This window comes from Sebastes umbrosus, chromosome 7, assembly GCF_015220745.1.
Source record: "Sebastes umbrosus isolate fSebUmb1 chromosome 7, fSebUmb1.pri, whole genome shotgun sequence".
Taxonomy (NCBI): Eukaryota; Metazoa; Chordata; class Actinopteri; order Perciformes; family Sebastidae; genus Sebastes; species Sebastes umbrosus.
Genome location: NC_051275.1, coordinates 24,798,257 through 24,811,670, shown reverse-complemented (window position 1 = coordinate 24,811,670; position 13,414 = coordinate 24,798,257). Strand labels below are relative to the sequence as shown.

General features: G+C 39.1%; 1 protein-coding gene across 5 annotated transcripts in view; it reads left to right on the top strand.

Moving 5' to 3' along the window:
• kcnab1a (potassium voltage-gated channel, shaker-related subfamily, beta member 1 a) overlaps positions 1–13,414 on the top strand; it is a 128,912-nt gene that overhangs the window by 108,144 nt on the left and 7,354 nt on the right. For all 5 annotated transcript variants that reach the window (XR_005207608.1, XM_037775476.1, XM_037775475.1 and 2 more), the window contains exons 4-9: positions 2,716–2,795; positions 3,809–3,853; positions 4,906–4,950; positions 6,693–6,736; positions 7,337–7,423; positions 11,212–11,297. Coding sequence is in view for 4 of the 5 variants with exons in the window: in XM_037775476.1 (XP_037631404.1) it covers positions 2,716–2,795; positions 3,809–3,853; positions 4,906–4,950; positions 6,693–6,736; positions 7,337–7,423; positions 11,212–11,297 (387 nt within the window). In the remaining variant the exon portion in view is untranslated. The remainder of the gene's footprint in view (positions 1–2,715; positions 2,796–3,808; positions 3,854–4,905; positions 4,951–6,692; positions 6,737–7,336; positions 7,424–11,211; positions 11,298–13,414) is intronic.

Below are 13,414 nucleotides of genomic sequence, written 5' to 3'. Positions count from 1 at the left end.
ACATGCTTTTTTCCCCTCTTTATTTTTTTAAGGTTGCTTTTAAAAGCCTTTAAAACTGAGAAAAACACGAAAACCAAATACAAGTAGCATGGTCACCCCCTTGCCTTCATGGTATAATGACAAACAATACACCTTTAGAACTGCAAGATCTTCAGCTTTCCATCGGTGCTTCAAAAAAATCATGTTTGTGTTCTTCAGACATCTGATCTATTCAGCTTGAACACACCTTGGAAATCATCAAGAGTGATAAAATCAGTTTTCTGCAACAATTAGGAATATTTAGCGTCTATTTGGTGGCCAATTTAAAAAAAAAAAGGGGCCAAATTTGCAGCACCTCGATATCTAAATCTTTTCATAACATATAAACCTACATCTTTGCCAGATTTGTTGCTTTTAGTGCAAGTGGACAATTGTTATGAATATTTCAGCTTAGCTGCCCCATATACAAGGCAGAAAAACTATGTAAATAAAGTTGATTTATCACACATAGGCTTGGATTGTTGCTGGTTGCAGAGAGGTTGAGACAGATTCTCAGAGGAGAGATTATCTAATTCTTCTAGAAACAAACACCTCCGCTGTCTGCCACCACTGAAACAGCAACACACACACGCTGCATGCACCACGTGCACAAACACACCCTTCTGTCCTCGCACGTTCACAAAGTCAACTCATGCGGGCACATAGCTCCACAGGGAGATGATGGCAAATTCATTTAAAGTCCCCATGTAATAAAACTCACCGCAGGGAAATTGGATCTCGCTCTGATGATTTATGGTCACTATGTCTGCAAAAATATGCAGGAGTATCTGCACATACGCCACACACACACATATATATATACAGTATATATGAAGCATGAGCACTTGTTAACTAAAGAGGAATGAGTTGACTCTACTGTACATCATGGAGTTGAATGATTTTTCACAGATAATTACTCTCGCTCAATAAAGTCTGTACTTCAACAGACTTCCAGTACAAGCTCTGTTTGAGTTCAGGCAGCGTACTCTCACACAGGACATACAGTACTGTGCTCCCTGCAGCAGATACACTATCTAACACATCCTTTCCATAAGGCACTGCTGCTAAGCCTTTGAAACTTAAAACCTAATGTAGGTTTTTCTAAAAAACGTTTAAACTAATCGTTGTTGATCTAAAATGAAGACAAATTCAGCAACTGCATGGCTTAAGTGTTGCCTGAAATGTTTTCAGAAACACATTTCGCTGAACTATCTTCGTCAGATAATAGAGAAAAAAGTTTCCAAACGAGCCCCCATGTTGGTTCCGGTTTGAAAACTGGGAGCAGCAGCCCATGAGTGAAAGCGTTAGTCTAATCAGGTGCCTAGTGCCCAGTGGCAGCCCATCAAGCATCCAATGCTGGGAAGTGATGCAGCCCCTCGCGTCCAAAAATGCCCCCGTGGACACGTAATGTAACACTACATGCCCACAAGATTTGGCGCTGCTCCACTCAACAGGCCATCTGATTGGTCCCTGGTTTTCTGCTCGCCGTTTCAAACAGGCAACAGCATGGCAGCCTGCTCATAAACTTTCTGTTATTTCGTCTAAACAACCACCAAAGTCTGCTTCAGAAAACATTTGAGGCGAGAAATAGGCTATGCCACTGCTGAATCTCGTTTAATTTTAGAACTAGATTGCCTAGTGTGACAGCTTGGGTCGTACTGGACGGGCTCATTTGCCTAAAGTTGAGATTTTTCAACTTCATGCAAATACAGGCCCTCTTCAACTCGCTGCAACACTTCCATCATGCACTGGGCGACTGCTTCTCCTGTTTTCCATAAGAAATAAATGTAAAGCATTGAGACGCCATTCGTCACCAGATCTGGTATAAATGCGCTGTATGCTCGAGTAGAACCACTGGTTTATGGCGTGTTATAGTGTTAAGTGTTGGCAGTTCGGCTACACTCGAAGTCGAGTGAGAAGTTGGCCATCATATAGAGACGACAGGTGCAATATTGTTTAAATGCATTCAGTTGTTCACATGAAAAGTGACAGAAGTAGTTGTGTAAAGAGAGAGAAGTTGAAACCTTGGTTTACTTTCTCAACTCTGCAGCTCACCAGCGAGAAATGGGTGTAAATATTGTATTGTCGGTTTAGGCCCCCTAATCCAACGACGGAAAGGTGTGTGGGGAGGGAGTTTCAGAAGCTATTTGACCGTTCTGCCGAAACACACGAGAAACTTAAATTAAAATAAGTTATTATAGTCACTCCCCAATCCCTGTTTTGCTGACTTTGGTGTATCCTCGGAAGGAATGACGAGGTCAGAGAAGTGAAATATCAACTCTGTACATATTCTGCATTAACATAATAATCCATTTCTCGTGAGCTGGCTGACTGAAATAATTCTACAGTATATACTGAATAGTACAGTGCATTGCATTGGTGTGTTAAGTATTCATGTTCTACAGAAGGTTTCTGCTTTCCTGGGTGCTCAGCCTAAAATATATAGCAGCTGTTTAATCCCTGTTTTAAAATCATTCTCATAATTTTGTTTGATAAATTTCTTGATGAATGACAGTGGTTGTATTCCTGATTGTGCATTATTAGAGGTGTGTTGTCTCTGTCTTCTGTCCCTTTACTTGCCTCTTGTGGCTGTTTGAGTCTTGATTGTCTTGTCTTTGGCAAGTGTCTAAAAGAGAGATTTTCAGCAGACTGACCTTTCTGTATCCTCTCTTTGTGTCTGTCCTGACCTCTTGCCAGGTTGCAGAGCAGCTAATGACGATTGCCTATGAGAGTGGAGTCAACCTGTTCGACACAGCTGAGGTCTACGCAGGCGGCAGGTGGGTGTCGAACGAGCCTCTCTGTTGAGCTCATAACAACCATATTCATGTTTTGGTGTGATCAGGTGCAGACGTCTGGCCTTCACTGTGGCTCCAGGAAGTGTTTTCATCATTCATGTTTAGCCGGAAGGTTTCATACACGCAGAGTCTAATTTGTTCCACTCGTTTAGTGAACCGATAAATAACCAGCAGGTCTGGAGTGTCATGAAATTTGCAATTATTATAAAGTTTCCACGCTAGACATGCCCTATATTTGAGACTGGATGGGTAAATTCACTTGGACCAAAAGGAAATCCCTGCTGTTAATGTGAGGCTGGAATTATAGTTATTAATTATTGTTATTTTTTTGCTCTTTGCTTGAAGTAATCTCAGCGTGTGCCTTTGGATATTGTTATTATTCATGCAGAATCTAAGGTTAATCTTTAGGATTATAGGAATGTTTTTTGATTTTTGTGTTGGAACAAAGTGCGTTACAGCTCTGAAAGGGCTTACGCTGTGAACTAATTAGCAGGATCAGATATTTATTATTTATCTAAACAGTCTGATGTCTGAGTCTGATGCAAACATGAGGAAAATCCTGCAAAACACCTTTCCAGTCTGCGCTATAGCTTTATCAGGGCAAGTGAGACGATTTTCTTTCATGTCTCAGCATTCGACAAGTTTAAATGTGGGAAAAGTCACAGTGACAATACATTTAAAAATCTGGGAAATTTAATTCCAAATTGATCTTTCTACTGTTAAACCCTTCCCCACTATAAGGACCACTAAGGAGTGATTCCTTTAGCTGTATCGTAACACACCACACAATGCATAAATGCATAAAAAACAGCAATAATGGAACACAAATTTGAATGCACCATCTAAATGCCTATTCATGGACAAAGTGGTTCTCCATTGTTTTAATGAACAGGGGTGATGTTTAGTTTGTTGACAATGAATTGATATTGTGGAGCGAGTGTTTATGAATTCAAACTGCAATTTAATAACGCCACCTCATTTATATTGCCTTGCAGGGCCGAAATCATTCTAGGAAACATTATCAAGAAGAAATGCTGGAGGTAATGGAGACATAAATGTGTGTGAGAGAAAGGTGGTGGAGGACGACGACATGTGTGTGTGTGCGTATGCTGCAAGAGGCAGCGAAAGAAGTGTGTGTGTGCATGTGCGTGTGCGTGTGCGTGTGTGTGTGTGAGGCATGTACAGTATGAAAGAAAGACAAAGAGGATGGGGATGAGAAATGTTTTTCATTTGGTGTGTGCAAACGCATGTGTTAGTGTTGTAAGTGTGTGTAAGAGACAGAGATGTTTGATGTCGGACTTATAAATATGATAAATATGAAGTGATGCAGAGATCTGGACTATGATCTCTGCCTTGTCAGGGTTTTGTTTTTATTTCTTCAGATCAGACTACATTCCTTATTGTGTACACACACACACACACACACACACACATGCTAACACATTGCATCACAGTACAGCAGCATGAAACAGTTACTGTATAAAAGTCTGCCTGCAGGCATTTTCCGTTTCCACAAATCTCAAATACTCCCTTTATAGAGTATTTTAATATTTTATATTCAAAGTGATGTTCTTCAGTTGTCACAGATACAGCATGTACTGATTCGTCACATGTGACTCATGTCGCTGTAGGAAAAGTCCACATTCAATTAGCAACTCTGTAACCGTCATTTGATGAAATGTGTCAAGTTTATCCTTTAATGCGATGACTACTGAAATCATGTTTGCCAGGTTACTTTTGTGATGCTGAAGAATATCTGGAGATGTTTAATGATTTAACAGAGCACCAGACGTGCAATGACAGGGTGTCACCAAAACCTCTTAAGCAATATAAAGGTGGCATATTCACACATATTAGTTATATCAGTTTGAGGAAAGGAGGGGAAAGGAGCATTAAACTGCTTTAGACTGGTCATGAATGTACCTCAATGACAGCGAGAACAGCTGATTATGGTTTTAACTCAACAACTCAGCAGAGAGAGCAGCATCAGCACTGTCGGGGATAAACACATCCATGATGGGACCAGATGTGGTAGCAAGTACAATGCATCATGTGTCACTCATTCTGCTGCATCTTTCTGCATCTTTCTCAGGCGATCCAGTTTGGTCATTACAACTAAACTCTACTGGGGAGGAAAGTAAGTAAGAAGCTCTTTAAACTCTAATTTTCATGCCTGAAGGCAGAGTGTGAAAAGTTTTATTTATTTAGGAAGTATCAAGATCTGTGTTACAAGAGAGATCTGAGAACAAATCACATCAATTAGTCGACTAATCAGTTGTTCTGGTCCTAGTCAACTAAGAGTTCTTTAGTCGATTAGTCGTTTTTTATGCTTTTTTTCATGCTGAATGACTCACTTCGAAGAAACTTATGAGCACATCTCCGGTAAACACAAGAATTAAAGTGGTGCTTTTGTAAAATTCTATGTGGAGAAACTCAGTTTTACAGATCTGTTGATTAAATCAACTATATCAATTTGTCACACACTAATTAAAACATTCTCAAATATTGTTAAAAATATCAGTGAGTAAAACGTCAAAGTCCATCAGAGGAGAGGAGTGTTTCTAAAAGAGTCGCACAGAAAATTACAACAAATCGGGTGCTCAAATCTATTGATAATCAGTCATGAATATCCTACACAAACCGGTTATGTCCTTATATCTCTTGTTGCATTCAGCATCTGTAGCTCTATTTCAAAGACAATAATAGTTTAGCCTCCCAACACTAAAGTTTTTCTCTGTAACAACCTGAACAACGTCATGTCACATTCAGTAACCAGTACAATAACCAACGGAACAACCAATTCCTCTGCCGAGTCTGGAGAAAGAGAGAGATAGGGGATAAAGAAATGTGTTTTATAACACACACCACACACATACTCACACACACTCCTTGGCGGAGACTGTCCATCTGGGCCTGGTGATAAAGATGAAGTTATTTCTGAGCACTCCTTCATCTCTGTGAGGAAGATTCATTCCTCCACCTCTCCTCTCCTCCAGAGTTTGGAAGTGTACGATATTGAACAGTTGAAAGCGCACTGACCCAATTACATAAAACACCCTGATGCTCACATTCTCATGTCGTGCCCCACCCGGCCGGGGTCAAAAAGTGATTTTAAATGACTCTCAGTCTGCTTGGAGAGCTAGATGACTGATGTTTAAGTACCAGAAAGTTCAGATAATATTGAAGTTCGCTTTCTACAACACAATTACATGATGCCAAAACACAAAATATGATCTGCTGGTCAAAGCTTCGAGAGAAAATAAGTGTTTTATTATTAATATTTTCTGTCTTTTCCAACTATGTTTTTATGTATTTTCCTTGCCTACTTAGTTGTTTAATCATTCATTCATATTTCACATACTAATACATACATGTCATGCGTGTACATCATATAGCATATGTACATTCTTTGTTTATTTCATATATATACATATATGTTATGTATGCTCTTGGCTATTTCTGTGGATATCATCATGGATGATGAGGAAATTAGCATAATTATCTAATTACTTTGAGTCTGAATGCTGTTGGTTTATGTCTATAATGATCATGGGATCCCCGGGCAGCAGAGGGATGTTTTTGTTTGTTTGTTTGTTTTGTTTTTGTTGTTTTTTTCATATATATTTTTTCCTCTATGTATACTGCCTTGGTGATTCATTCACCCACTCATACCGTCTATTCAGTCATTTACATTGTTAGTTACATGATGTTACACTTTGCAAGGAGGAGGACACAAGAGCACAGAAATCACTCTTTTTACAGCCTTTTTCTGTGGGATAAAATGTACACATAGAACATTTGTCCAAGACCCAAAAGTGAATTAATGACTGAAAAAGATTTACAGTGTAGCTTATCGTTGGTTTGTGTTTATCCCATCAGAGCAGAGACGGAGAGAGGACTGTCCAGGAAACACATTATTGAAGGTAAGACATGCAGACACACTGACACAAGATGAGCAAAACAACTACTTTAGACTTTTTCACTTACAACAAACCTTAAAGGAGACATACGCTCATTTCAAGGGTTCATACTTGTATTTTAGGATTCTACTAGAACATGTTTACATGCTATAATGTTCAAAAAACATTATTTTTTCTCATACTGACTGTCTGAATATACCTGTATACACCCTCTGTCTGAAACACTCTGTTTTCGCGCCTGTCTCTGTAAGTCCACCTCCCAAAGAAGCCCAGTCTGCTCTGATTGGTCAGCGTTTTCAGGACTCATTGTGTGCGTCAACTATGCAGAGTTTAGCGGCACTTCTACCAGTGACTGTATAGTTGTGACATCACAACCTTACAGAAGTCCTGACGGCTCGTTTAAAAGCTCAGTTTCTGAATATAGACTGTGCATTTCTGTGTGGATTGTGCATTTTGATGCTTTCACAGTATTTATATAGCACCTAGACCTGCTTTATAATAAAACAAGACACGTTCTACAATAGGAGACCTTTAAAAAATATATATATTTTCCACTACACAGTGCTTTAATTAATTCAACCTCTGCATCTCTCTGTCTCTCAGGTCTCAAAGGCTCTCTACAAAGGATGCAGTTGGAGTATGTAGATGTCGTTTTTGCCAACCGCCCTGACAGCAATACTCCCATGGAGGGTGAGTCAGCCAATCAACATTTAACTTTATTCCTAAGTAATTAAATCAAGTGTCATTAATGATGTTAAGCAAGGGCTTGTGTTTGTGATGGTATTTGTTTCAGTGATTATGATTTGTGTGCCTTTGCTGTTTTGTAGCAGAATACTTATACAGTTTTTTATCAAGTTTTGAGTGACTTGAGTTGTGATGTCTCTTCAGAGTTTGCTCAGTTTAAGTGAGCAACACTTGTAGTAAATCTCTGAGATCCAGATAGACAGTTTGGATGCTGTAGATTTCTAGTGCGTGCATGTGTTGCCAATACAACGAATAATAAAATGAGAACATGCATAAAACAGCCTTTTTCAGGATTGCTGTGGTTTTTGTTGGGGGATTGGGGAGAGAGGTTGTTGATATGGTGTTCACCGGCTAGAGGGCAGATGTGTACTTGCAAGAGAAATTAAATAGTCTGAAAATAACTAAATAATAAATCCACACGATGTCTTTGGCCTGAAACACAATGTTTGAATTTTCAGTTTCTGTACGGTGTCTTTAACAGAGAAGATATTTCAGGATAATGTTATAATAACTGGTGATGTTGGAGCTGTTTTGTGTTCCTGTTGTATTGAACTAGATGTCGAAGTGTTCTTCAGTTTAGCTAAAGAGAGGCATGCAGTCCTAGACAGTATAATTTGTCATCAAGAAGTTGTTTATTGGCATTAGTAGTGCACTGGTTCCTCATTAGTCATCATAAATTAATTATTGCATTCTACAGGTAAAGCCCTTTAATTGCAAGTTTTCTCTCGATGCCTTATTAATTAGTGCTCACAGCTAATCAGTAAGGAAGTTGCATGTTAATTCTGGTAACACTTCATTTTACAGGTCCGCAAATTTCATGGTAATTAGGTGATAATTAGCAAGTGACCTTTTTGAAATTTCTTTGGAATTACTGCCAAATTACCCCAATATTTACCTCAAAATGTATTTTTAAATTACTTTATTATAAATATGATTCAATAATTATATTGTGCTATTTCCCAATAAGCAGTAATAAATAGCTGGTAATTAATTTAATACATTTCAGGAAAAGAATACAAAGTTAATTGATATGCTTTATTTCCATGTCTGCTGGTAAATAGATAATAATTAGCAAATAACGTCTTTGAAATTTCTTTAAAAAACTCCCTGAATCATTATATCAGCTACCAAGTTACATTTGTTTAGACAATAAGTCACACAATGGTGAGATTTGTACCTGATCAGAAGTGTCTTCTATTAGTTTTGGTTTTCCACCTCTGATGAAGAGCAGCGCACAGCTGCTTCTCAAGCCTAAAGGCCCTATTTTAACCATTATATGCTATTTTAGCATATAATTATTAAATAATGTCTATAATAAAGTAATTTTCCGATGTATTTTGAGGTAAATATTGGGGTAATTTGGCAGTAATTCCAAAGAAATTTCAAATATGTTACTTGCTAATTATCACCTAATTACCATGAAATTTGTGCTATTGCAAATTAGTTATTTGCCTTCGCTCTTGTTTTTCTCAGAATTCCTGCTCTCCTTCAGTGGGGCTTTTTAAAATATATGTAATTAAGCTTAACAAGACTTTCTAGATAACCTTAATTCATCAAAATAACTTTTACTTTGATATGACAGTTTGCATATGATTGCTATAGTGGGAAATAAGAGTTTATTCAACAACATTAAGGGATATTGCCCGATATTATTTAGGCCTATAGGTCTAAAAAACTGTGATATTGAAGCTCTGTTTTTATAATTTAGTATAGCAGTGTAGGATATAATGCATTCACACAAAGACCTTGATTTTACACTTTTCTCTTGCCTCTTTATAGATTTCTACTGTCCTGCAAACTGAGCTTACTTTTTCCCAACATCTGCACTCACTCTTCATTTCCTACTTAATTCCTTCAACTGTTAGATCTATCACTCTTCCTTCCTCAAACTTGTTTTGCTCTCCATCCTCTCCTCTCTCTGGTTATGTTGGCCCGGAAATTGAGGCAAGTAGCATTTAAATGTGCACAATCACAGCATGTTGCTGGAGCTGGATGTCGGGCGGGTGGGGAGAGAGATGGAGAGGAAGGCAGCAGTAACAAGAGATGGGATTGTTTACTTTTCTCAATACTGTGTTATTTCCCTCGGCAGGATGGTATTTAGTAAGGCATCTGTGTTTCAGGTTGTTAATTATCATTTAACCAAACTGAAGGGAGAACAACAAGTCAAGTCTTCTTGATTATACCGTATATTCTTGTACAGATCTACTTCTTCTTCTTTGTGATTCTGTTTCTAACCTTTTTCTTTCCTGTCATTATTTTCTTTGACCCTCTTATTCCTCATATTCTGTCGTTTTGCCAAGAGCCAGTTATGTAAAGTGAAATACAGGAGTCCTGCTGCCACAGTCATGGATTGCAGTATAATTGGAGTGAGCATGGCGCGATGATGAATAACCTTAATGACAGTCCTAATCTGAGTTTATGTTGGCCCTGACTGCTGTTGGCTGGCTCAGTCAGCAGTGTTGGAGCTAATTGCGTCATTAAAAATGCAGCGGCTTGAGTGTGATCAGAGAGGCTTTAGTATGTGAGCTTGTTAGTTCGTCCCCGGAGTTGTTAGGGACGGGTGATGAGCCGTCAGCAGGTAAGAGAGACTCGAGCAGGCGGGTGGCCTCTGAGGAGTTTTTCGTTTTTACTTCATCAGTTTGTTGAAGTGTGTGTGTGCTCTCAGGGTTGCCATTTATCTCTGATTTTGCATTTTAATTTTACTCTGATTTTTATGTCATTCCTAAACGCCCGCTTTGATTTCTCTGTTTCATTTTTCCTTTGTGATGTGTTTGTTTTCTGGGTTTCGTCCATTTCTCTCTCTCTCTCCCTTTGGCGTCTGCTCTCATGAGTCTTAGCTGCTGTCAATTCAGAATATATTGCCGGCCTCCGGGCAAGTCACGTCTGATGTTCTTTATCCTCATCTTTGGTATAAAAAAACAAAACAAAACATTTGCTCAATCACTTTCTCTGTCAGTGCCAGCTCTGTTTTCTGCCTTTAATATGAGGATTACAAGTGTGTTAGGATTCACCTCATGGACATGATAAACACATAAGAAAGAAATGGTCTGAAGGACGCTGTGATTTGGTTTGTTATTATGAAGATTTCTTGTGGTTACTTTTTAATAAAGTGGTTTTAATCTCATCTATTGAGTTAAATTGATGACATTTTTCAGATAGCACGATTGACAAATTGATTATAATTTTAGACCACACAATAGTCTCTCCTACGTCCATTCTCACTCATTAAGCCTTAATTTAGTCTATTAACTTTGAAATGAACTCTACTCGGTGAAATATGGCTTTAATTTATACATTGAATTCCCCTGATTCCTGTTAACAGCTGCTTCGAGAGTAGAGGGAATATTTTGTCTTTGCACACACAACAAGGTTTCGACCATGTGAGAAAATAGAAATTAGCAGCGAGCACGTCTCCAAATCTTGAACAGTGTCGGGTGCAAGGTAGTGGTAAGATCAGAATAAACTAAGAAATACCCTTTATCTGTGAGTGCCGGTGATTTGTTTCTTCTACCGTGTGTCTCCTTGGACTCTCAGGAACAGCCGAAAAGATTCACCCGTTTTGTTGAATGAATTTTGAATGTGTTTAAAGTTGATCCAGCAGGGACGGATGTGTTTTGTTTTTTGGTGAGAGGAGCATTTCAGGATAAATGTTACTGTGTTACTGTACAGGGTGGAATGGATCAATAGATTGTTCACTGTTGATCCAGCTGACTGATGTGTGTATATCTCTGCAGAGATCGTTCGAGCCATGACCTATGTGATCAACCAGGGTATGGCGATGTACTGGGGGACGTCTCGGTGGACGGCCATGGAGATCATGGTAAGCAGCACGGAGTTGGAGACATTATTTATCTTGACAACTGTCTTTTAAAGTAGAAAAGAATGAAAATATTCAAGTGGGTCATTTAGTTTACTCTGTAAACTTCTTCACTAAATAATAAAGGTAGTTCTTGAACTCTAGCTCAGCAAAGTTTCTAAGTAACACATAGGGAGCAGAATGAATGTCAACTTTAATTTAAATTTAAATGAGCACCTCTTATTGAGTTGCTGTACTGCAGTTTTAAACTCGCCTCATCTGGTCACAGGTAAGGAATGAAATGAATTAGTTTCTGGGGAAAGTTTCATTCCGCTTTTAGCAGATTAGATTTCATATCCCACTGACTAGATTAACAGAAGATAGCCACTTTGCTTGGGAGAAACTCTGATTAAAACCTTTTATTTATCCTGAATGGACTATTGATTAAATGATCCACAGAATAAACTCTCAAGAATCCATAGATCAGGGGTCTCCAACAAGTAGCTTGCAAGCTACCAGTTGCTGGCTACCCGTTTCTGAGTGACTCGCTAAAGGTTCAAAGAATATGTAGCCTACATAAACACAAATTCACTTTGTAAACCTGTTTAAATTTCGTTCCGGCTGGTAGCAGTCTATGAACAGAGAAGGTAAAGGAGCTGAAAACTGCACTTAAAAGACGACAGTCTCTGTTTACCAAACTGACGAAGAAGGCCAACGCAGCAACAGAGGCTTCGTTTAGTGGTGCACATCCTAACAAAACACAAAAAGCCTTTCGCCTATGGTGGGATTGTAACGGAGGCGATGACTGCGGTGGCTGAAATGTTATTAAAGGACCATTAAAGTAAAACAGAAATGATGTCTGCTATTGGCGATGTACAACTTGTTGCTATGAGTAGCTCTCGGCCACTTTCATTTCATCAAATTAGCTCTCAGAGGAAAAAAGGTTGGAGACCCCTGGTCCAGACACACTGCTTATGTTCTATACTTATGTTCTACTTTTACTTTTCATCGTTAGGACCGACTTTCAGCAGCTCATTATCTTGTACCACATTGGACACATTGCTTATGCATAGTCAAGGTAGTGAAAGAGTAATGAAAGGAAGAATGATCCCGACTATGTCTCAGGGGGTAGAGCTGGATGTCCTTTAATCACAAGGTTGACGGTTTGATTCCTGCCTCCTCCTGTCTGCATGTCAAAGTGTCCTTGAGCGAATCACTGAACCCCAAGTTGCTCCCCGAAGAATGAAAATAACAAAATAAAAAGTCCACTGCAACAGCATTTTTATGTTAAACTTTTGGTTTTTACCTTTAACTCCCAGGAAAGAAAACTGAATAATTCACCGCTCTGGTGTGAACTTGGCGTGTGAATCTCTGGGATAATCTAATATTCATACGTTTTTATTTATTTTTTGCCCCTGCTTGAGTATTTCTTTCTCTTAGTTCTCTCAATTTCTCTCTCCATCTCTCATTCACTGAAGGTCCTTTCAGACACAACGCAACACATCAGCACCATTGAGCTCTGAAACCCGTTATTTCAAATGGCTTGCGCCGCGCCACGACGGCTTTTCACTGCATCGAGCGCAGCCCAAACTTGAGCTCAAACTACGCTGTGTCGCGAGCATAGACTGCTCTCTTCCGCCGGGAAACGACAGTTGGTGTAGCTCTGTTGTCGTCCGGGGTGGAAACAGTAGGGACTATACACACTGTACAGTTTCAGAAACAGCTCCTAATGCTTAGGATGCAGAGGTCAAATTTCATGTATGTGACGATTAAAGTAGTTTAGAGTTTTTTTTTTAAGTTTTAAAACAGTTTTCAGATAGGCACAGTGGTTTCTTCCATCTTTGTTTCCTCTCTTGTCTCAAAAAAATCTACCTCCCGTTTCAACTCTCGTTACAGTAACGAGTGTGAAGCCACAGCAGAGAGTTATGAAATGAGCACATGCCTAAAGTGACGTTCAAGGACCTAACACCCATTCTCTCCTCTGTCTGGTCTCTTTCTCACCGTCTCCCTCCCCCCTCTGAGCACAGCGCCATGTGTTGACATCCTCTCCCTGTGATCACGCTGAAAAGGAGCAGATATCTTTGTAGAACACGATCCTAGATGAAAGCCGTGTAATTTAGATAGCGTCAATAATGAAGGGG